The sequence below is a fragment of the Acomys russatus genome, chromosome 25 (genome assembly GCF_903995435.1).
Source record: "Acomys russatus chromosome 25, mAcoRus1.1, whole genome shotgun sequence".
Classification (NCBI taxonomy): Eukaryota; Metazoa; Chordata; class Mammalia; order Rodentia; family Muridae; genus Acomys; species Acomys russatus.
The window spans coordinates 4,171,605-4,197,280 of NC_067161.1; the positions used below are offsets into that span (position 1 = coordinate 4,171,605).

At 47.9% G+C, this 25,676-nt stretch overlaps 1 protein-coding gene across 1 annotated transcript in view; it reads left to right on the forward strand.

Moving 5' to 3' along the window:
- Positions 1-20,382: 20,382 nt before the first annotated feature.
- Positions 20,383-25,676, forward strand: part of Tvp23a (trans-golgi network vesicle protein 23 homolog A) — a 33,916-nt gene continuing 28,622 nt past the window's right edge. The window contains exons 1-2 of the mRNA XM_051168479.1: positions 20,383-20,498; positions 20,754-20,833. Coding sequence (XP_051024436.1) covers positions 20,490-20,498; positions 20,754-20,833 — 89 coding nt within the window. The 5' untranslated portion in view covers positions 20,383-20,489. The remainder of the gene's footprint in view (positions 20,499-20,753; positions 20,834-25,676) is intronic.

The window sequence follows — 25,676 nt, forward strand, 5'->3', positions numbered from 1 at the left end:
GCTAGCTGGTTAGTCTAGCCAAACCAGTGAGCTCTGGGTGCCAGAGAGATCCTGCCTCAAAATATAAGGTGGAGAATGATGGAAGAATACACCTTACACCAACTCTGGCCTCCAGATGCATGCTCACACATGTGCGTTCACACTTGCATGCACACATGTACCCACATACACGTGAATAAGCATACATTTGAAAGAGTTAAAAAAAGAAAATAGGACTGTCTAGCCAAGATAAATGAACCAAGGTATCCATCAATGAATAATAAAGAAAAATGTGGTGTACAACACAGAAACATGCACATTCACACACACACACACACACACACACACACACACACACACACACACACACACACACTTAGTGGGACATTACTCGGCTGTAAAAATGAATGACGTTCTGGCCTGGGGATGTAACTCAGTTGATAGGATGCTTGCTTAGCATATAGGAAGCCCAGATTTGATCCCCAGCACCGTATAAAGCTAGGCGTGGTGGGGCATGCCTCTCTAATCCCTGGCACCATATAAAGCTGGGCATGATGGGGCACGCCTCTAATCCCTGGCACTTAGGATGTAGAAACAGAATCAGAAGCTAGACATCAGGTTGAACATTGTAGGGCACATCTTTAATTCCAGTTACTTCAGAGGCAGGGGCAGATGGCTTTCTGTGAGTTCAAGGCCAGCCTGGGCTATATCATGAGTTCCAGGCTACCCTGTCTCAATAGACAAAAACAAAAATTATAAATCCCCTCTCGTTTTCCCCAGACCCAATCCTCAGGGTTGCCCTTAGTATTGCACCAAAACACCAGCTGCAGCTTCCCCTCTCTCTTGCCCATGCCTCCTGTGGATCCCAGACACGCCCACATGTACACACACCTTTTCCTTCGTGCCTTATCACTGTGTTCCAGCCCCAAGCTCAACCACAGGCCACACCTGCCAGAAGACCAGGTACACTGCCCCTGGGTCTTCTCCACTCTTTCTATTCTCCCAGACCTAATCCTAAGGGTTCCCCCCCGGGGCTTCAACACACCATCCCCCAATACTCTTCAAATTATTCCACAAAATAGAAACAGAAAGAATATTGCCCAATTCATTTTATGACACCACAGTTACCCTCCTACCCAAACCACATAAAGACACAACAAAGAAAGAGAATTATAGACCAATTTCCCTTATGAACTTAGATGCAAAAATGTTCAATAAAATACTTGTGAACCTAATCAAGCAACACATCAAAAATATCACTCACCCTGATCAAGTAGGCTTCGTTCCAGAGATGCAGGGATGGTTCAATATGTGAAAATCAGTAAATGTAATCCACCATATAAATAAACTGAAAGGAAAAAAAAACAAACAAACACATGATCATTTTATTAGATGTCAAAAAAGGCCTTTGACAGAATCCAACACCCCTTTATGATGAAAGTTTTGTAGAGATTAGGAATACAAGGCATATGCCTAAACATAATAAAGGCAATTTACAGGAAGCCTATAGTCAACATTACATGAAGAGGAACTCAAAGCAATTCCATTAAAATCAGTAACAAGACAAGGCTGTCCACTTTCTCCATATCTATTCAGTATAGTACTTGAAGTTGTAGCTGAAGCAATAAGACAAATGAAGGAGATCAAGGGGAAACAGATTGGAACAAATAAAGTATCTTTATTTGCAGATGATGTGATAGTGTACATAAGTGACCCTAAAGATCCCACCAGGAAGGTCCCATAGATGATAAGCGCCTTCAGCAAAGTGGATGGATACAAGATTAACTCAAAAAATCAGTAGCACGCCTACATACGAATGACAAATGGCCTGAGAAATAAGTCAGGGAAACAACACCCTTCATGATAGCCTCAAGTAATATAAAGTATCTTGGTGTAACTGTAACCAAGCAAGTGAAAGACCCATAAGGTAAAAACTTCAAGTCTCTGAAGAAGGAAATTGGAGAAGATATCAGAAGCTGGAAAGATCTCCCATCCCATTGATTTGTAGGATTGGCATAGTAAAAATCTCCATTTTACCAAAAGCAATCTACAGATTCAATGCTATCCCCTTCAAAATTCCAACACAATTCTTTACAGACCTTGAAAGCAGTTCTCAACCTCATATGGAAAAACAAAAACCCCAGAGTAGTTAAAATAATCCTGTATAATAAAAGAAATTCTGGAGGTATCACCATCCCTGATTTCAAGTTGTACTACAGAGCTATAGTAATAAAAACTACATGGTATTGGCATTAAAAAAACAAAAACAAAAACAAAATAAAACAAAAGCAGAGATGTTGATCGATGGAGTCAAATCAAAGATCCAGAGATAAATCCACACACCTATGATACCGGATATTTGATGAAGGAGCCAGAAATACACAATGGAAAAAAGGCAGCATCTTTAACAAATAGTGCTGGTCCTACAGCAGAGCCCTAGCCAGGCTCCCCAAGTTCCTGAGAAGTCATGGACAGAGAAAAAGAAATACTGCAGGGGTGAGATAATAGATGGGGGGAGGGGAGAGAAGTACTGGGGGAGGCGGGCAGGCTCAGAAGTCACTGGACACTGACAGGGACAGCCCCACAGTGCAGTCACTGAATTATCCTTAGCCTGGGTCAGTGTTCCAGATGAATGACACCAACAGGAAGTCCATGGTGTCTCTCCTATTCCAGAAGGCCGTCCCTCCCAGCAGCCTCCAGAAGCCTTCCCGCCCTAGCCAGAGACAGCTCCCTACCCTCCATCAGTATCGCTGCACTCTCTGCTTTGCAGCCACAATTAACCAGTCACCTGCCCTGTGCTAGGTGAGGCACAGGCATTTCTGGGCAGCTGGGTGTGGGATTGCATCAAGGGGTGTGAGTGGCGTCTTTGTGTCCCATTGCAGGCCACCTTTCAGAGTGTGATGGGCACTGGTATTCTTTTTTTTTTTTTTTAAGTAGTTCCTAGCCTTCCCTCCCCCAGTTTTTCTCTCTAAGATTTTTTCTAATTTTAAATCACTGGTATGTCTATGTATCTGGGTGGGTATGCACATACGAGTGCAGGTGCTTAAGGAGGCCAGAAGAGGGCATCACATCTCTTAGAGCTTCCTGATATGGGTGCAGGGAACTGGACTCAGGTCTTCTACGAGAACTGTATATGCCCTTAACTGCTGAGCCTTCTTGCTAGCTTCTGGAACTTAAAACAAGCAAGCAAGCAAACAAACAAACAAAAAACCAAACCAACCAAATCCCCCCAACAAAAAACAAAAGCCCCCAAACCCAGTATTTTATTATTTCATACATGCATTTAACATATTTTGATTGTCTTTACCCCTATTCTTCTCTCTAACTGTCCCCACATCTACTCCTCACTCCCGCATCCTCTTCCAACTTCACTCTTATTTTTTGTTTGTTTGTTTTTTTTGTGGGTTTTTGTTTGTTTGTTTGTTTGTTTGTTTTTCAATACAAACTTTCTCTTGTAGCCTTGGCTTTGCTGGGCTCGCTTTGTAGACCAGGCTGGCTTCAAACTCACAGAGGTCCTACTGCCTCTGCCTCCCCAGTGCTGGGATTGAAGATGTGTGCCACCATGCCTGTCACATCCTTGTTTTTTAAAATAACCCATTGAACAGCCAGAGCTGTTACACAGAGAAACCCTGTCTCGAAAATGATGGTGATGATGATGATAATTAAAAAAAAAAACAAACAGTGCTGGTCTAACTGGATGTCTGTATGCAGAAGAATGCAGCTAGATCCATATCTATCACCCTGCACAAAATTCAAGTCCAAGTGGATCAAAGACCTCAAAATAAAACCAGACATACTGAATCTGATAGGAGAGAAATTGGGAATAGCCTTGAGTGCATTGGCACAGGAGACAGCTTTCTGACCATAACCCCAATAGTGCAGGCTCTAAATCACCAATTAATAAATGGAACTTCACGAAACAGAAAAGCTTCTGTAACAAAGGACAACATCAGCTGGACAAAGCAGCAGCCTACAGAACGGGAAAAGATTTTCTGCCAACTCCATATCCAATAGAGGTCTAATATCCAAATTATATGAAGAACTCAAGAAACTAGATATCAATAAAAAGGAAACCAAATATTCTAATCTTAAAATGGGGTACAGATCTAAACAGGAGTCTTAATAGAGGGATCTCAAATGGATGAGAAACACTTAAAGAAATGTTTACCATCCTTAGCCGTCAAGGAAATGCAAAGCAAATCTACTTTCAAATTCCAGCTTACATCTGTCAGAATGGCTAAGATCAAAAACACAAGTGACAGCTCATGTTGTGGAGTAAGGAGGACATTCATCCATTGCTGGTGAAAGTGCAAACTTGTTCAACCATTATGTAAACCAATATGGCAGCTCCTTAGAAAACTGGGAAAAGTTCTACCTCAAGACCCAGCTATGCCACTCCAAAGGATGCTCCATCCTCTTACAAGGACATTTGCTCAACTATGTTCACTGTGGCTTTATTCATAACAGCCAGAAGCTGGAAACAACCTAGATGTTCCTCAACTAAAGAAACAATAATGAAAAATGTGGTACATTTACACAATGGAGTATTCTCCAACTGTTTAAAAAATGACATCATGAAAATTTGCAGGCAAATGGATGGGACTAGTAAAAAGCATCCTGAATGAGGTAACCCAGTCCCAGAAAGGCAAATATGGCATATACTCACTTATAAGTAGACATTAACTGTTAAGTAAATAATCAAGTAGAAAATCCACAGACCCAGAGAGGTTAGGTAAAGAGGAGGGCACTAGGGAGGACATATGGGTCCCCCTAGGAGGAGGAAATAAAATAGATTTTTGCGAGTGGGCTGGAGTGGATGGGGATGCGAGCAGGAGGGATCACGCTGGATAGGATGGAGGGAGGGAGTATGGGAACTGACATCTGGATTGGGGAGCATTTCCAGGACGGTGTGGAAACCTAGTACAGTGGAAACTTCCTGGAGTCTATGAGGGTCAGCGCAGTGAGCACTCCTAGCTATAGAGGAAATGGAGTCTGAATGGACCATCTCTTACAGCCAGGCAAGGCTCCAGGTGGTGGGACTGGGTTGCATTTAGTTGAGTTGTTGCCTGAGGGAATCCTGTGGAGATTCCTAAACAACTCAGGCTGATGCTAGGACAGAGGGTTCCTCTCCAAAACCTGACAGCAGGGGCACCGCTGCTGAGGACAACAGCCACAGAACTCACTGAGCATAGAGACGCCAAGCTGGTGCCTGCATGGAGCATTCACCACCACTTTCTAGTTTCTTTGGTGTGGGATGGTACTCTGTAGACTACCGAAAGAGAAACGCGAACGCCAACCCAGCCACAAAACCCTCAATTTGCAATCTGTCTCCCCCCCCCACAAGATGTGCCGGGGCAGCTGTGGCGCAGAACTTGTGAGAGTGGCCAACCAATGTCTGGTTTAACTTGAGGCCCACACCAGGAGAGGGATCCTATGCCAGATACTGCCTGAATAGGCAGGAACCAGAGACTGGGTAGCTCAGAAACCCAGAGTAGAACCAAACACAACTGGTAAAAAAAAAAAAAAAAAAAAAAAAAAAAAAAATCAATGAACTGATTCCTAATGATATTCTGCTATACTCACAGATCGGTGCCTTGTCTAGTCATTTGATGGGACTGGGTGCAGAGACCCATAGCCAGACATATGCAGAAAGAGAATCTAAAATCGGGTCTCTCCCCTGGGAACCCCTTGGAAAATGGGGAGTCAGGGTGGGGTGGAGGACACCAGAATAGCACAGCCCACTGAATCAACTAAGCAGGGCTCATGAGGGCTCACAGAGACTGAAGTGGCAACCACAGAGCCTGTGTGGGGCTGCACCAGGTCCTCTGATTATATGTTATGGCTCTTAGCTTGGGAGTGGGGGTGGGGGACTCCTAACAGTGGGCATGAGTGTATCTTGACTCTTTTGCCTGCTCTTGTGACTTTTCCCCTTCCTATCGGGTTCCCTTGTTCAGCCTCAATAGGGGGGCTTTTTGCCTTGTCTTATTGTATTTTCTTTAGTTGTGTTTGTTGTCTCTTGAAGGTTTGCTCTTTTTTCAAGGGAAATTGAGGAGATCTGTGGTGAATGGAAGGTGTTGGGGGCGGGGGGTCTGGAAAGAGTGGAGGGAAAGAAAACTATGTATGAGAGAACCTATTTTCAATAACAACAACTACAACAAACCAACTAAAACTCCCTGACTGAGGGGCTAGTGATGGCTTCTAGGGAGGTGGAGTCAGTTTTCTTTAAGGGTGTGGTCCCTGGTAGGTTGACCATGCTCCGGTGGATGGCCACACCGCCCCCCCAATGTACAGCAGCACAAACTGGACTTGGTGGGCAAGAAAGGAAAGAAAGATAAAAGAAAAAGAAAAAGAAAAAAGTTAGAAGAGGTGAGAAGGAGGAGTGGGTGGGTCTTGGAAGAGTTAGGGAAAGGAGAGAGTAAATATGATCAAAATACATTGTATACATTTATTAAGTTATTAAAGAATTAATTAAAATATTATTTATTCTACAAAGAAGTTAGAGGGCATCTTCAGTTCCCTGTCTCTGAGGACAACCTGGCCTTCAGGAGACCCTGTCTCAAACAAGTGAGGTCTTGTCAGTTCGAACAGATGACTAGATGAAATCATGTCCAAACAGAGTAGTGTCTGCCATAAAGATGATGTCTTATCATTTATGAAACATGGATGGGACTGCAGGTCACTACATTGGCTGCACTACGCCAAGCACAGAAAGACGAAGCCACATGTCTCTCATATGTGGAGGGTGGTAGGAGGGCTCAGTGGGTAAAGGCTGCCAAGCCTGAGCCCCACCTGATGGAAAGAAACAGCAACTTTCAGAAATGTTTCTCCGAGCTCCACATGAAAAAAACAAGTAGAAAGCCAGGTGGTGGTGGTGGCGCACACCTCTAATCCTAGCACTTGGGAGGCAGAGGCAGGTGGGTCCCTGTGAGTTCGAGGCCAGCCTGGTCTACAAAGGACAGCCAAGACTACACAGAGAAACCCTGTCTCAAAAAAACAAAAACAAACAAAAAAACAAAATGTAGAAAAAAATACATGCATAGATAAAATGTAAAAACAAACACAAGTGTTAGCTAGAGATGAGGAAGGCCAATGGGAGGAGGAAGGCTAAGAGATTCTGGTTGGTGAATGTAAGGATATAGTTAGGGAGAATTCAAGTTTTCAATAAGTCCCAATAAATTATTTTCAAGAATGTATTCTGTATCCCAAAATAGCCTGAAGAGCAGAGGTTGAAGGTTCTCTGCAGTTGGCTTGAGCACGTAATAAACTCTGAGTCATCAGAGATGCATCGCTGTCTCATGAATACAGAAAGAAATCGAAGCCCTTGGGGTCATTTAATCAAGAGTGAGCTCAAGTTTGAGTTCTCTGTTTCTGCTCCCTGGGTCTTCCGCCCTCTTGTCTGACTGTTGCACGGGTCCCTGAATCTATGCCTGCCTGAAGGCTGCCATGCGGATGTGTCCCAGTGTGTCTGTCTGTCTGAATGTCTGTCCCTAACAAAGGGCTGCTCTGTTCTTATGGCACAGCACAGAAAGCGTCACTTGGGGAAGGAGTGAGGGACATTTACAGAAATCTTAGCTTTACAGAATACTTTACAGAATTCTTTCCAGGTTTACAAGGGATTAGCTCACTGGCTGCAGCTGGCCCAGATGACAAACAGTATTACAAACATTGTTGCTTATCAGGCAATATCTGAATATTATGTTCAACCTTTATGGTAGTTGTTGATTTTACAAGACTGCTTTCAGCCTATATTTGCTCATTTTGGCAAAGCAACACCATAACACACACCACACGCATTACCCTGGTCAGGAGCATGGAGGTTACAGCCGGGTATTAGCGTATTAGCGAGGCTGGAAAAGGTGTTAACATGGGAAACCCGAGGCAGGTAAGGTTGGTTGTTACAATGTTTCCTTAAAGCCAGGTTAAACAAACAGGCTGAGTACACAGTAAGAGGAACTCGCTCTGTAGACCAGGCTAGTCTCAAACTCACAGAGATCTCCTGCCTCTGTTTCTCAAATGCTGGGGATTATAGGTGTGCGCCACCGCATCTGGCCAGGAGAGCAGTCCTGGCGACCTCAAGATGTATTATTATCTTAACTGTGAGGTTCAGAAAAAGTTCCGGTCTCTGGACATTTTTATCATATTGTACTTCCGGTTCTCAACACAAAAAAATCATCTTTAAGGGAAAAAAAAAAAAGGTTCCTGCCATCACCTCAAGTGGACAACTAGCTGGATCCAAACAGTGGCCAAGATCTGGAGATAGTTAATAGCTTTTATAGGTTAAAACCCAACAACAACAAAAGATTAAAAACTGGAAAGCCTGTCAAAGAGTCTCCTGGAATCTGTTTTAAAAACACTTCATGCAAGGAATAGATGTGGGTGGATGCTTGCAGTTCCACCCCTTGGGAAGTGGAGGCAGCGGGTAGAGACTTTGAGGCCTAACTCGGCTGCATAGCAAGATGGAGGCTAGCCTGGGTTACACGAAGCCCTGTCTTTAAAAGCACAAGTTATAACATGACCTCACAATACTGTAAAGAACAAAATGGCCTCATGCTCATAGCAAACCGTGGCATGTCTTTTTGTACCCCAGCCTGAGATTTTTTTCTAGTTGTGTATATTCGCTTTTGGTCAACGCACTCCCACATTTCCCATGTGATAGCAGGATCTGTGGAAGCAGAGGAGAACTCTGGGAGAGCTTGCACCCCGCGGAAAACATCCTACCACATGTGTGTCTGGAGTAAGCGGGATGGTCTGGCTTCAGTGTGGTCCCTGGGGAATTGTGCCAGGAACAAAAGCATGCTGGGTCACTTTACAAGCCCTTGTCCCTTTAGGGACTAAAAACCGGAGTCTCCTATTATTGAACAAAAAGCAGCAACGACTGTGAATTTTCTCTAGCCAGTCAGTTCCCTGTTTTCTGAAAGAATCTCTTGCTCACTGTCTCTTACGTCTGTCTGTCTTCTGTCTTCTCTGGTGCTTTTTTCTTTCCCTGTCTACGCTTCATCCCTAAGGCTCTGAGGTCTCCACCCTAAAAACACCTTGTTCTCTTTCTCTTCATTCTAGCTGGTTTGTTTTTATTGGCAATTTGATAATACAAAGAGAGAATCTCAGCTGGGAATTTCCCAGATCAAAATGGCTTGTCGGCAGGTCTGTAAATCGTTATCTTGATGGGTGATTGACGTGGGAGGGCGCAGCTCACTAGGAGCCCTAAGTTGGTGACAGGCATTGCTTGGGAAAAAAAGACCCCACTCGATCCCAGTCACTTCTTTTCTTTCTCCAAAGTGGCCTGGTTTGTGTAACAAACCTTCGTGATGGCTTAGGAAACTTGATTCTGTGCCAGGAACCCCCTTTATAGCTACTGATTTTTTTGCCCTGAAATTTCTATAAGCTCCTGGTGGGGACAACACGGGGCACAGTTGTTTTTATTGCTGTGTAACTGGGAGTGAGAGACAGCTGAGAAGAGTAAAGCAATTTGTCACACAGCTTCGGATCCCACACAGAATGGGGTAATTGTAGTGCCCACCTTTAAAAAATTTCTTCCTCTAGCCCCTTTGAGTGGCACAGCTTCCACTGGACTCCAAGGCTGTTGTCCTGCTGGTGGCAATAATAAATTCATTTAATTATAATTGGGATTGATTCTTTGGTTTTTTTTTTCCTGGTGGATTCAAACTCGATAACACCTAAGATGGATGGTCCCGGGCTGTCTGAAGCAGCCGAGTGTTCGGGGCACAGCGGAAAGGTCCTTGTGTCCGTGGAGCACCACAGAAACCAGGAAGGAAGGGGGGATGGGAGGTAGGGGGTACGGGGTGTGTCTCACCATAGTGACATATAATTAGATATTGGCCAGAAATGCCACTTGTTTAGGTATTTACTGGATGGTTTGAACTTACTAATACAATTCAAACATGCCTGAAGGTCAGAGGTGGCTTCCGGCTGTCAACTGTATGAGCTGCTTTTGGCAGAGACCTCCTGTCTGCATTCTGTCTTTGGGTAACAAAAGAGCCAAGAGCAGAAAGCGAGGGACCCGAGACCCCTCATCACCCAGTGGTTTCTCTGGCTTCTGAACCTCCTGACTTAAGTGTGGACGCTCAAAGAGCTCTCAATGCCACAGTCTCCCGGCTACACAAAGGAACCTTCTGGAATGGAAACAAAAACAGGTTGCTGTCATTTGCTTCCTGTCCTAGTTGGGTGTTTTTTTTTTGTTTGTTTGTTTTTGTTTTTGTTTTTTTTTTTTGTGTGTGTGTTATTGTTGTTGTCATCAACGACAGAAGTTAGAGGTACCTAGGAAGAAGGAATCTCAGTTGAGGAGGACTGGCCTGTAGACACGTCTGTGGGGGCATTTCTGGATTAGTGATTGATGGGGAGGGCCCAGCCCACACTGGGTGGTTCGCCACCCCTGGGCGTGTGGTCCTGGGTTGTACAAGAAAGCAGGCTAAGCAAGTTATGAGCAAGCAAGCCATTAAGCAGCGCCCTTCCACGGCCTCAGTCTGGCTCCTGCTTCCAGGTTTGTGCCTTGAGTTTCTGCCCTGACTGCCTTTGATGACTGACTGCGACCTGAAGAGTTGTAAAATGAAATTAACCTTTTTTTCCCCCATTTTGTTTTTGGGCATGGTGTTTTGTCACCACAACAGAAACCCTAACTAATATGCTTAGCAAAAGCCTGGTGTATACAGTTTACCTTCTTAGTGGGTGCTAACTAGCGTTGCTTATTCCATTTAACTGCCCCAGCAGTAGGCACCATTAGTCTCATTTCATGATGAACCTGAGAGGGTTTAGTAACTTGCCAGTTATCTCAGTTGATAGGAGGCGAACCTACCCTCAAACCCAGATTAGCTGATGATGTCAGTGTAAGGAAGTGGTTACTTTCTTCAGAGACCAACTGTAGTGCTTCTGTTTTGTGTTTGTGTTTGGTGAGGGGGGGAGGCAGGGTGCATGCCCCTGGGTCATTCCATGGAGCTCTGTCACACTGCCCAGGAAGAGCGGGTGGGGTGCATGAGGCTTCCTCATCCACTTTGGATAGGTGCCAGGGCCTAGTAAACAGCCCTTTCTCCTCAGCGGGTACATTTCCTGTAAGTGGTCACTCTTGTCTGCTGGCTTTGCTGGCTCTGCTGGCTCTGCTGATTCTGAGGCCTGCCAGCCCTTTTTGTCAGGACAGTGTAATCCTGTTGCCTGCTGGCCAGGGCCTTTGAACTCTTTCCAAATGATAACAAGGATCTTGAGAAACGTCCTCAAAACTGGACTCCGCTGCTCAGTCCACCCCAGTCCAGGCCAGCTCCATTGCTTCCTGCCCTGAATCTCATTGCTCAAATGTGCCCTGGGGGACTTGGGGATTCACACAGGACTTGGGTGGATATCCAGGGCTCTTTGCTCCCTGATTCTATAGTACCACCATGCTCTCTAGGCTCGGCAGAGACACTGAGGGGCATACTTCATTGGGTTGTTCACATTTTCCCCACTAACCATACAGCACCCCATGGCCAGAATATGCTGGAAGCCTCCCTCCCTCATCGGTCACAAGTCACATTCATTCTTCTAAAGCAGTGGTTCTCAGCTTTCCTAATGCTGTGACACTTTAAGACAGTTCCTCATGCTGTCGTGACCCCAACCATACGATTACTAACTGCACTGCTGTTTCATAACTGTAACTTTGCTGTTGTTATAAACTGTAATGTGAATATCTTTGTTTTCTGATGATGGTTTGACCAACCCCCCCAGGGGTCTTGACCCACAGGTTAAGAACCACTGTTCTAGAAGTCCCAGATGGAGTGTGGGGAGGTGAAAGGTCAGCAAGCCAATAAGACAAGAGGATTGCAGATCACCAGAAAGTGCTAGAACAGGAACAAACAAGTCCAGCTGGGGCTTAGATCCTAAAACTAGAGAGGGTCTTAGCCTGTAGGTAGATGTGAACCAGGTGAGGGAAGGCCCTTGACATGGGGTCTCCTGCCTTTGGCCCTAGGGGAGTCAGGCAGACCAAGGCATACTGCTAGGGAACAGCAGGTGCAAAGGCCCTGAGGTACCAAAGAGTTTGGAACTTTCTGGGAATCGAAGCCTGGCTAGTATGACCAGAGTATGGAGAGAGTTAGGGGCCATGGCAAGGAAGAAAGGTCAAAGGTTCTGGCTAGGCAGGTCACCCTCTCTATGGGGATAAATTAACTGGACCTCTAGCTGCTAGGGTTAGGGGTGGCCCTGACATCCTCCCAAGCACAGGAGTTATGGAAGAGCTGTTGGACTCCAGCTGCTAAGAGGAAGCCAAAGGTCCAGAAAGCACCCTCTCATTGGGTGACAGGCTCCACTCTCCCAACCAGTTGCAGAAGGCCTGTTCACATTACATCTCTCCCTCTTGAGGGACATGTGGCTTTCTTGGGCCTGTTGGCGCATACTCACACTGTCCTGACCAAAGGGCAGGTTGTGGGTAGACCAAAGCTATATCAGAGCTTAGCCTGTCTCTTTTGTGCTCTTCCATTCCCACCAGGGAAAGGTCTTGGCAGGATCTGGTCCTGGGAATAGCCACGTAGAGGGGACAAGAAACAGCACCCTGGGGATGACCTTCAGTGGGCACCGCCCTCCTCTAGACAGGTGCCATGTGCCCTACTCCTACCATCCATGTAGACTCTCACAATACTCCACAAGGGAGAGGCTTGAACTATATAGCCATTACAGATGGGGACAAAGGTTGCACACAGGCTCTCTATCCTGACAGTGAAAGGCATGTGGCACTGAAGGCCAAGTCTGAGTTAGAAGTCAGACAGGAGAAGACCCTGAGCAGGAGCAGCCAGACAGGATGGAGGCAGAACCCCCACCCCAGATACAGTAGCTGACCACTCTGATCCCATAGCAGCACGGCCCAATATCCCAGTGACACCTGGGATAGTGGGACCTGGGTTAGTGAGACCTGGGATAGTGGCACTTGGGATAATGGGACCTGAGTTAGCAGCACCTGGGATGGTGACACCTGGGATAGTGGCCCCTGGGATGGTGACACCTGGGATAGTGGGACCTGGGTTAGTGACACCTGGGATGGTGACACATGGGATAGTGGCCCCTGGGATGGTGACACCTAGGATAGTGGCCCCTGGGATGGTGACACCTGGGATAGTGGTCCCTGGAATGGTGACACCTGGAATAGTGGCCCCTGGGATAGTGGCCCCTGGGATGGTGACACCTGGGATAGTGACACCTGGGATAGTGACACCTGGGGTAGTGGCCCCTGGGATAGTGGCTCCTGGGATGGTGGCCCATGGGATGGTGACACCTGGGATAGTGGCCCCTGGGATGGTGACTCCTGGGATGGTGGCCCCTGGGACGGTGACACCTGGGATAGTGGCCCCTGGGATGGTGACACCTGGGATGGTGGCCCCTGAGATAGTGGCTCCTGGGATGGTGGCCCCTGGGATGGTGACATCTGGGATGGTGGCCCCTGGAATAGTGGCTCCTGGGATGGTGGCCCCTGGGATGGTGACACCTAGGATAGTGGCCCCCTATGCACAGGCCCTGGGAGCTGTGGCTGCAGATTGGAGGAGTCTGTGCTAACTGCAGTGTGGGGTGCCAGAGAGGGGAAGAGGTTCTTGTGCACACAAACAAGCCCTGGAGACGCAGGGGAGACTTTAACACACAGGTTTATGTCTTCAAACAAAGGACCTGGTGATCCTTTGATGTCTGTAGGGCCAGGCTTCACCTATATCTGCCAGAATTCTGTTTGCTTATCTCAGACTCCCCCCGCCATGACCCACCCCCCAACCTTTGCCCCCAACCTCTTCCACACCCTAACCCCTACCCCAACCCCGATAAATCTTGAGCTTTGCTCCTCAGTCCATAAAACTCATCATTATCAGATGTCACTTGTGCTTACAACAGCCTAAGTAACTTCTGTTTCCTCAGGGCCAGGCCGATCCTGAGTCCACAGGTATGATGTTTACCCCGGTCATTCTCCCTGCACCCTTATCTTGAGCACCATTTCTGAGTTAGCACAAAGGAAGAAGCCATGTGTGCTTTTAAGAGTTTCAATGCAGGGGCTGGGCATGGTGGCGCATGCCTTTAATCCCAGCTCTCAGGAGGCAGAGGCAGGTGGATTGCTGTGAGTTCCAGTATACAAAAGGGAGTTCAGTACAGCCAAGGCTACACAGAGAAACCCTGTCTCAAAAAACAAACAAACAAACAAACAAAAAAAAAAACCCAAAAACCGAAAACCAAAACAAAAAAACAAACAACAACAACAAAAAAGAATGGTGAAAATAAACCACCTGGTGTCAGACACCAGAAGTTTGGCCTAGCACCGGCTAAGTAAATCTGGCTGAACTGAATTTTGTTCTTTCCACACTCTCACTCAGGGACTCTGCACTGTGAGAGAAGGCGAATGCCCCTTGCTTGTTGGGGACATCCTGCTCCATCTCTGTTCCAATCACTACCAAGCAGGCAGCAAGAAGGCTGCAGAGAAGGCTCAGCCTTCCTGCTCCCTGCCTCTCTCGTTCCATCCCAGTTTCCAAAGTTACAAGGACACTCTGTGTCAACCGCCTGTCGCTCACCAGTTGTCCCAGGGGTAGGCTGAAGTGATACCCTCAGGATGCCAGGCAGGGGTATCTGTTGTGAGTAGCACTCTCTCATCTCAAAGGCACTGCTCTACGAACACCGATGGAGGGGAGCCCAGTCCTTGTGGGGATGGCACATAGGGGAGGGATGGGTGGAGAGAGCCCCCTTGGTTTAAGGCATTTCCCTGGCGCTGTTGACCACGTGCCACATACAACAGGTATGCAAATTCAATTTAAACACACTAAGAAACAAAAGCATTGCTGGGCATGGTGGCGCACGCCTTTAATCCCAGCACTCACGAGGCAGAGGCAGGGGGATCTCTGTGAGTTCAAGGCCAGCCTGGTCTACAAAGCAAGTCTAGGACAGCCAAGGCTACACAGAGAAACCCTGTCTCAAAGAAAAAGAAACAAAAGCATTTATGGGACAGTCAGGGTGATACCTTGTGGGAGTTGAATAAGTTGCCTGGCGGGGTTGAAGGCCTGTTCTTCTTGTTGCTGCTGCTGTTTCTTCTTTGCATCTTCTTGCCTTGGCTTCTCTAGTAGTAGTAGCTGGGCTTACGGGTTTGGCTTTCATTGTCCTTAATTTTTTTTTTTTTTTTTTTTTTTTTTTTTTTACTTTTTAAAAAGATTATAATTTTTTTTATTAATTCACTGAGAATTTTATACATACACACAATATATTTTGATCATATTTATCTTCAACCCTCCCCATCACCTCCTTATCTACTCCCATCTTCATTTCCTCTTTTTAAAATAATCTTCCAAGTCCAGTAGTGTTGCTCATATACCCATGATTCTGGGCTATCCCCCGGAGCAAGGCTGACCTACCAGGGATCACATCCTTAAAGAAAATGAACCCTCCGTGTCTTAGTTAGGGTTCTATTGCTGTGGTGAGACACCATGGCCAAAGTTGGGAAGGAAAGGATTTATTTGCCTTACACTTCCACGTTACTGTTTATCATTGAAGGAAATCAAACAGGGCAGGAACCTGGAGTCAGGAGCTGATGCAGAGGCCACGGAGGGTACTGCCTACTGGCTTGTTTTTTGAGACTTGCTCAGCCTGCTGTCTTATAGAACCCAGGACAACCAGCTCAGGGATGCCCTTACCCACAAAGGGCTGGGCCCTCCCCCATTGATCACTAATTGAGAAAATTCCTTACAACTAGATCTCATAAAAGCATTTCCTCAACTGAGGCTCCTTCCTCTCTGGTGACCATAGCTTGTGTCAAGTTGACAAAAAACCAGCCAGTAGACCCTCTCTCTAAAAGCCATCAGCTGTCAATAGATCCTCAGCTAGGGGTAGGGGCTCATGAGCCTCTCTCCCCTTTAATGTCCATTTTTAAGGGACAGTGATAATGTTGTGCCTTCAAAGCATTAATATTTAGAACTGGGTAGAGGTGATAGCCAAAGTACTTAGTGAGCACATGCATGCATGCGCACGCGTGCGCGCGCGTGTGCGCGCGCACACACACACACACACACACACACACACACACAAACACACACACACACACACACACACACACACACACACACACGACTGAGGGCCAGAGATGTCACTCAATTGGTTCTTGTTTGATGTTCATTAAGCCCTAGGTTCGGGGTGCAGAGCCAGGAAGACTGGGTGAAAGGTAATTCCCAGCTACAAAATGAGTTCAAGGTCAGCCTGGGATCCATGAGACCTCAATTTCAAAAAAAAAAAATCCAATTTACATTTCCTTATCTTTTTTAAAGATTTATTTATTTATTAAGTACACAGTGTTTTGCCCGCATGTGTGCCTGCATGTCAGAAGAAGGCACCTGTTCTCGTTTAGATGGCTGTGAGCTACCATGTTGTTGCTGAGAATTGAACTCAGGACCTTTAGAAGAGCAGCCAGTGCTTTAAACCTCTGAGCCATCTCTATAGCCCCCAACTTACATTTCTTAAATTCACCCCTTTAAAGAGTGCCACTGCAAAGTCAGACACCTCGTGGAAGGTTAGACACAAGACTTGTGTCATTGTGCTGTGGCCCTACAGGGCTTCCTCAGATCCCAGGTCCTCTGTAGATGGCCATTAAATGGCTGTCTCCAGGACATAGTCTGCGAAGCCTCCACTGTGTCTAGTCCTTGTCATCCTGGATGGGCAAAGTGTGGTCCCACGTTATAGATGTGGACACTGAGGCCAGACAGATGTTTCTCCTGCACCGGCCACCCATCCAGGCCTGCTAACAACCAGATGTTGAGCTCCGAGGATCTTCAGAGCCCCGTAGCTGAATAAGCCTGGAGTCCCTCCAGGGGCTGTTTTGGTTTCGGGTCTAAGCTACGGGACCAGAGATAAGACTGGAGCCTCAAGGCTCTGCTGCCTGTCCCAGGTAGGCTAAGAAGAGCAGAGAGTATGGAGAGAAGAGTTAGCCTTTCCAACAAGTCTCTTCTGCTCTAAGTAGTCCCTTTATCCTAAATACTCCTGGTAGTTCTTTTATGGAAAGTAGGTTCCCAGCCTCCTCCCTGGAGACTCCAAAGACCTGGAATCAAATCCTCAAACCTACCTAGTAACAGGTGACCCAGTTACAGGCTGCTCCTCCATCACTGAGAACAGAGGGCAGCCTGGCACCTCTTCCTTTATTTTGTTGTCTGTCTCCTTGGGCTGTTTCTGATGCCTGTCTGATTCTGCATAGACATGGAAATTACTAAGACCTGCCTGTCTGCCTCCATCCCCAGAGGCACCCAGGACTGCAGACTGTCTGCCTCTAACCCCCTTACCCCCCCCCCCCCCCCGAGGCACACAGGACTGCAGACTGTCTACCTCTATCCCCCTTACCTCCCCCCGCAGGCACCCAGGACTGCAGACTGTCTACCTCCATCCCCAGAGGCACCCAGGACTGCAGACTGTCTACCTCCATCCCAGAGGCACCCAGGACTACAGACTGTCTACCTCCATCCCAGAGGCACCCAGGACTGCAGACTGTCTACCTCCATCCCAGAGGCACCCAGGACTGCTGAACAGCACACTTCTCTGGCAGACCAGCTGTGGATGAAGTCAATCTGTGATGCTGAAGCTGTACCCTGCAACAAGTCACTTTGGCAGAACCAGGTTAGCCTCCCTGCAAGCATTGCTGTACCCAGATCGCGAGACACCCCCCCCCAAAAGAAAACCACCAGGACTCCACACCGATGCAATACACATGAGGACCTTTAATCGACTCGGAGCCGGGCTCTGACCAGTCACCAACACAGTAGTACCCAGAAAGAGCCCTGATATCTGGGCTGAGGGTAAATGTATAGGTTCCTATCCCTCCCAGTGTCCCAAAGCAGGGGAGTTCCAACCTGGCAAGCGCCTATTGGTTGAGTAACATAAAGAGGCCTAATGTCTAAAGTGACAAGCTACAGAAAAAGGCTCCAAGACCACCCATGGCTTAGCTTTCTTTGTTTTCTTTGTTCACTACGTTGTCCAGGGAAGTGTCTGGTTTCTTATTAACCCTATCTCCGGTGGGCAGCAAGGTATGCGGCCATAAAACTGGATCTCTTATCAACTCTATCTCTGGCGGGACCCTTCGGGTCAGTCACTAGGCAACAAGCTATCTCTAGTGGAGGCTGCTCTTTGTAGCTGGCCAGATTATCTCCTGTAGGCCTATTTCTTACCATTTGCTCCAGGAACCCTGAAATCCAATTTTAGTTCTTCTGGTATCTCACCATCACTGTTAAGAGAGTAACAACATTTCAGACCTACTGGCACAAGCTGAACAGTGAGGGGCAGGACCACACCTCAGCCAGGACTACTTAACTGGGCTCCTCTTGCTCCTGTCCCAGATCTTCCTCCACTAAAACTAAAGCTTGTGTCTGTACCCTGAAGATGAACTCAGGGTCACTAGACCCCTGCAGCTGCTTCTTCCTGTAGTGTGGCTGGAGCCGGCTTCAAGGCTGATGATAAATTCCCTGCACAGTTCTCGGCCTTCCCCCCTCCCATCCTCTCCCCTGTGTGGACAGGCCAAGGCAGGTAGAGAACAGAGTAACCTCGTCTTCTTAGGGTGACCTTCATAGCAGATGAAGGGGTCATTCCTGAAGTCCCCACTCTGAAAATGTCAGTTAGCCCCATTGGGGCTTCCAAGGGGTTTTCCCACCTCCTAGCCCCAACTCAACAGACACTGGCAGCTGCTGGTCTTCAGGGTCAGAGGAAAAGCCCCTAAATGCACTACAACGGCCTCTTACCTCCACCTGGCCTCCACTGGGGACACTCTCCCCACACCCACTCTTGGTGGCGGTGGCTGCTTAGTGTCACAGTCCAGAGCAGCAACGAATGGGGAAGAGACAACAGCACTTTCTAGAAAACCCTCCTTGGTGGTCTTAGACCCTGATCCCTCAAGGACAGTCGGGACCTTGGGAATTGTAAGGAAACTGAACTCCCTGCTGCCCAGATAGTGGAGACAGACTTCATTGGAGCAGACCCCCAGGCCCTCCCGTGAGCCCTGCCAGGTGGGAAGCCCAGAGAAGGCACAGGGTCTCACCTCTGGAGATTAGGCAAGCTGCTGGCCTGATTTCAGTGGACCATTTTGTCAGCTGAGTAGTGGAGGTCTTAGAAACTACTAGAACTGATGCTGGTTTGGAAGTGTGTGTGTGTGTGTGTGTGTGTGTGTGTGTGTGTGTGTTACTGGGGATTGAACCAAGGACCTCTTGTATGCAAGGCAAATACCTAGCACACTACCAAACACACACACACACACACACACACACACACACACACACACACACACCCCTCCCTACCCTACCTCCTTTTAAAAATACACTTTTTGAGATAAGGTCTTGTTAAGTTGTCCAAACTGGCTTTACACTTGTTTTGTATTTCAGGCTAGCCTAAAACTTGTGATCCTCCTGCCTCAGCTTTTCTTAGTACTGTGATTACAGGCCATCATCACCACTTCAGGCATGGGCTGGAAAATATTCCAAAAGGCTTGGCCCCTGAGGGTTGTATTGGCCTTGCATACAAGAGGTCCTTTCCCCTCCCCTCCCAGACAACCTCCAGACAACATTGCTGTGGCAGAGAGAATGGAGTATGCAGCTGGCAGCCTCTGGCACAGCCAGAGAATCAGAGGGGAGGCAGCTCCTCACTGCACCCCAACCTGGGCCAGCAGGGAAGGAACTGCCCAGACGCCTGTGGGCAGGGAGAACATGGGAGGGGGGGAGGCAGCAAAGGAAAGTCAACAGCCTTGCCTTCCTGCCACTCAACTCTCTGTCCCAGGGCAGGCATGTGGGGGCTGAGGAAGAGGCTGTGCGTGTAGTGGGGTAGGAATTGAAAATGGCAGGGGGAGGCGGTAGAGGAGGTAGAGTGACTGTCCTGGGCCAGGAGACGGCCATAAGGCCTTCACATGTCGATCGCTACTCTCTTCAGTGTGCCCATTTCTATGATGATACCGCAGCCCCCAAGTCAAGCAACACATCCTGATCACATCGGGTTTTTGTTTGTATTCTTGTTGTTTTTCTTTGCCACCAGCAAGCTTTTGCCTCAGATTTCCAGGTGTCCGAGTCACAGGCCTGCACTACTATGCCAGGCCTAGAAAAAAAATCTGCTTTTCGTAGAGCCTGAAAACTCAGCTTCCAACCTGAGTGCAGCTTCTAGATATTAATGTACATTCATGCTTTCAACCCTTCTGGTATCCCCACAACATTCTTCTCTCTCTCTCTCTCTCTCTCTCTCTCTCTCTCTCTCTCTCTCTCTCTCTCTCTCTCACACACACACACACACACACACACACACACACACAAGCACCCTGCGTGTTGGGCCCTGCTCTCACTGTCTGACAGATGCCCCAGCATCCCTGAGGATCCTCTCTGGCCCTGCCCCAGCCCGCGACTGCGCACTGAGCAGAGCCCCTCCCCCACGACAGACAACCAGAGCTGAACTGCAGCGCTTAGGCTGGGAGCACCTCTCAGGCCGGCTGCCTACTTGGCATACTAAACCTTGGGCAGTGAAGGGCGGAGCTGAAGCCTGCGCTATAGGGTCAAGTGGTACCCAGGAGGATGAAGCAGGTAGGGCTGCGGGGGGGATGCCGCGCTGTGAGGATGATGAAAAGGAGCCTGGGATTAGAAGATAGATGCTTTGGCCTTGGTGCCTAAAACTGAACTGGGCCCCTAGTGGTAAAGGAGGGTGGGGAAAGCCCAGGGTGATTAAAGGAATAATGCACGGAGATGCAAGGAGACCAGGCCCAGGAAGGAAGGGCACTCTCTACGGAGGCTAGGTGTGCACTTTGGGATGGCCTACCAACTGTTCCTGGTGTCCCCCAGGGCCTAGTAGACGATACTGAGGATGTGTCCCTGGACTTCGGCAATGAAGAGGAGCTGGCCTATAGGAAGGCCAAGATCAGGTATGTTGAGACTAGGCTTTGAGTCCCAAGCTGAAGATTCGTTCATTTGCAAACTCATTCATTCAAAATACACGGAGCAACTACTGTGTGCACGAATTATACAGACCCTGCCTCCCTGAAGCCTACAGTTGTGTGGAGGGACCGCTAATGTATTAGGCAAAACTATTAAGAGCACTAGGAAGAAATTAGCACGGTAGGGCAAGAGATGGTTCCAAGGGCTGTTCTCATGCCTTAGCACAGGCTGAGGGGAGCTCCTCAAGGGGAGGAACGTTTCAACTGAGACTGAATGCTGAGAGGCAGGAAGCCAAAGGAGACAGGAGGAAAAGAGTTAGGAACAGAGGGAACAGCAAGTGCAGAGGTTCTGCAGCCCTGTTGGAAGGTCAGAGAACACCGAGGCTATACAGCAGTGGCAGGTGTAGGAGAGGAGTCAGTGGGGAGCTGGGGAGCTGGGCAAGTGCTTGACGTCCCAGCTAGCCAGACTTATCTTCAGTCAGGTCACACACCTGCTTGTCGCCTTCAGCAGCCAGAAGGAGCAGGATGAAGGTGGAGGAGGGACTTGGAAGCATGCTGGCCAGCAGCCTAAACCCCAAATCCTTCTAGAACATTCCCAGCTCAGCTGCACCCAGGTGTCTATTTCCCTCATCTTGTCTTCTAACTTCTCCTTTATGTTTTTCCTACTGCTGGGGATGGAACCCAGGGCCTTGTGCTTGCCAGCAAAGAGCACTGCCCCCCCCCCCATCAGATCTATAGAATAGTTTCTTGGCATGCAGTACATACCTATGATCACTATAACAAATTATCATAAACGTGTTGTGTTCATGTAGCTCAGTTGGTGGAACTCCTGCCCAGCATTCACAGAGCTCCGGGCTCCATCCTCAGACCAGTATAAACAAGGCATGGTGGTGCATATGTGTGCTTACACATGTGCACGCATGTACACACACACACACACACACACACACACACACGCACATGCATATGCACACAGGCTCCTTGTACTTCTCAATATAAAAGTATTTATGACAGTATCTCAAGCCTAGTCAGAGATCTAAGATAATGTACAGCTCAAGATTCTTTAATATGTGAGGTCAGCGTGTGTAGCTCAGTCGGTAGAGTGCTTGCTCAGCATGCAGGAGGCCCTGGGTTCCGATCCATTCCTAGCACTAAATAAACTGGGCCTAGTAGCACACGCCTGTAATCCCAGTGCCAGGGAGGTAGAGGCAGGAGGTTCAGAAGTCTCTGGTTAGCGCCATCTGCACTGTGAGTCCAGGACCAGCTTAGACTGCATGAACCTCTCTCTGTCTCTGTCTCTGTCTGTTTCTCTCAGATCTTTTACCAAACAAAGATGCCAAATCCCCTTTTCCATACAATGCAGCGTCCACAGGCTCCAGAGATTGGGACCCAGATATTGGAGGCATATTATTCATTCTTCCATACTGTAGGACTTGGAACCTAAGTGACCGAGTTTATAGAGCATCTAAGTAATTCTGTGTTCCATGCCTGGTGAATATCACCTGTATGCCTGGCCCTGGGCTGGTGGCTGGGGCTATGCCATGTACAGATCAAGTTGACAGTTAAAATCAGGCAGCCCAGATATAGTCACCAGATGTAATGTGGTGGTGGTCACTAGCTACCTGTAGCTACTGAGCTTTGGAACTGTGCCTAGAGTTATAGAATTTGGTTCTGTTTAATTTTGATGTAAATTTAAACAGCCATGTGCAAGAGCTGTTTTTCCAGGGAAGGATTTTGTTGGGCAGTGTTGGAGTTAGGACTGTAGGATGAAGACAGTGCCTCAGTCTCGTTCCTGTTCCTGTGATAAAATGCCTCTGACAACTTAAAAAGGGAAGCATCTTGAAGAAAGACGCGTTTAGTCTGGTTCACAGCTCAAGAGCCAAGTACGCCACATGGCGGGAGTCACCTTGGCAGGAGCTCGGTGTGCTGGCCACAGTAAGTCTTAGTCAGGAAGTCGAGTGGAATACTTGTGCTCAGCTCCATCTCCCATTTTTATAGTGGCTAGAATCACAGCCCAGGGAATGGCGCTGCCCACAGTGGGTGGTCTCCCTACCATCAGTTTACTCAGGATAACCCACACTGGGCACACTGAGAGCTCTGTGTCCATGGTAATTCTAGTTATCCACAAGTTGACAGTTGAGATCACCCATCCTAATCTGCTTTAGGGGCAGAAGAAAGCAGAGGCTGGGAGGGTGGCCCAGGAAGGACACCCGGGAGGTACAATCCACCTTTACTGTATGGGGGACAGAGAGGGAACTGGGGAGATGGATTAGTGGATAAAGCACTTGCTATGCAAGCCTGAGGACCAGGGTCAGGCCTGAGGATCCCCAGAGCCCTCATAAAAAGTTGGGTGTGACTGTGTGTGCCTATAACTCCAATGCTTGGACACTGGAGACAGGGTTTCTGGCCACTAGCTTAGCCCCTCCCAAAAAAGTGAGGTGCAGGCTCAGTGAGAGACCCTGTCTCAAGGTTAATACTCTCTTCTGCCCCCCCCCTCACACACACACACACACACACACACACACACACACACACACACACACACGCGCGCGCGCGCGCGCGGGATAGAGACAGGTAGTGGTCCAAAGTTAAAGAAGCATTTGTAGAGCAGGGATGCTGAGCTTGGAATGTTTCTTAATGGCCTTCCATAGCCAGTTTCAGTGGGCAGGAGGAAGGACCACCTGGGAGCTGGAGGAATTACACTCACCACAGGTCTGGAGGCAGCTGCTCACCACTCTGTTTGAGAGCTCCCAATCCCAGAATCCTCTGATGTGCTAATGCTGATTCATCAGCCTGCCCAGGAATTTATGGGATTCACAAAGGATCTGAAGTGTAGGCAAGCCTGACAATGAATGCACTCAGCAATGTGGAGAATTCGGCTATTTTGTTTTGGTTGTAGTGTGGTTTATTGAGACAGGATCCCACCCAACTGCAGGGTTCTCCTGTCTCCACCTCCCAAGCACTAGAATTATAGATGACGCCCCACACCTGGCCTGAAGGGGATCCTATTTAATTACTTACTTACTTACTCTTACTTACTTACTTTAGTGAGGGTGGGGGTGGGGTGGGGGAGAGAGGGTCTATGTAGCCCAGGCTAGTCTCAAACTTGCTATGCAGTCAAGGATGATCTTGAACTTCTGATCCACCTGCCTTTCCCTCCCAAGTGCTGGGATTACAGGTGTTCACCGACACACCTGGCTCTAGAATGCCTTAGTTGGAGTTTCTATTGTTATGATAAAGCACCATGACCAAAGGCAATTTGGGGAGGAAAGGGTTTATTTGGCTTAAACTCTTAAGTCACAATCCATCCCAGAGAGGAATCAGGGCAGGAACTCAAGCAAGGCACGGTCCTGGAGGCGGGAACTGAGGCAGAGACTCTGGAGGAGAGTGCTGCTGATCAGCTGCTTTCTGGATGGCACCCAGGACCATCTGTCCAAGGGTGGTACCGACCCCATTGAGCTGGGCGCTCCTCATCCATCGCAATCAACAAGTTCTGCTTCCCAGATGACTCTAGCTTGCATCAAGTTCACATAAAACTAACCACGCAGGGCTTGGACCCAGGACCTAGGCAAACATTCAAGAAGTTCTTAACTGAGGTGTCTGGGTGGGCTTTGAGGGTGGCGGCGGTCCAAGAGCCTTTGAAAACTCTTATCTGAGATTCACATAAGTTATTTTATGAACTATGTGAGACATATCCAAATTTTAATTTAATTACTAAAGAGGCCAAGGCCCCCCCCCCCAAAGTTCAGAATCACTGGTATGAAATGAAAACCATTGTTTGAAAATTTCTTCTTTATTTTGCATTGTTCAACAGAGAATTCCTAATCCCGTGTCAGTTGCATGTTGGCTTTGACGTCAGATGCTGTTGCAGAAGGGGGCTACAGCCAGAGTCCACCTCTTCCCTCATCACTCAGTGGCTTTGGGACTGTGGACAGGTCACCATGCCTTGCCTCCGCTGACCTATCTGTCACACACAGAGGTTTGGGCCAGCTTGGCCCTGATGTGTGGCTGCTAAGCAATTTTCTCAGTAACTGTCCAGCTACTGGGTGCTTGATGTGTGTCCATAGTTCCAGGTCAGGGAGGTACAGAGCTATGCCTGGGGTTTTTTTGGGTACCAGTGGAGGGTGTAATTCCACAGCATAGCTGGAGACGACATACTGCCATCTTGTGTGAGTATGTGAGTGTGTGTGTGTGTGTGTGTGTGTGTAAGAGTGTGTATTATGAACATGTGTGTAATACTGTGAGTGTATGTATGTGAGAATGTGTGAGTGTGTGTGTGTGTGTGTGTGTGTGAGTGTGTGTGTGTGTTGTCTCCCAGGTGGCTTTGAATTTCTTTTTAGCTAGTTTTTCAGGCAGGGTCCCCATATATAGCCTAGGCCAGCCTTGAGCTAGCTTCATGCCTTGGCCTCTGAGTGCCAAGATGCGAGGCTGTGCTACGGCACCCAGTCCGGTTTTTATTTTCTTTTACTGTGATTTTCTTTTTTAAAGACAACACGTCTAATCTGTTTCCCCATTGTGCAGGACTGTTGTGTTGGGTAACTTCGCATAGCTGCAAATAAGAATTTCTTAATCCTGCAAAAGTGAAACTCCTTGCCCATTTTTTAACTGTTCTCCATTCCCATTAACCACCTGCTAACCACCATTCTACTTCCTGTCTCTACGAATCCCAGTAGTCATTTCATGACCGCGGAGCCAACGTGTGCCCTTTCCGGCAGCTCCTTTTCCAGACTAGAATGTTCTCAAGACTCACCCCTGACACTTTGCCTCACTTTTTTGTTTGTATGTTTGTGTTCTGGGTTTTGGTTTTTGGTTTTTCGAGACAAGATTTCTC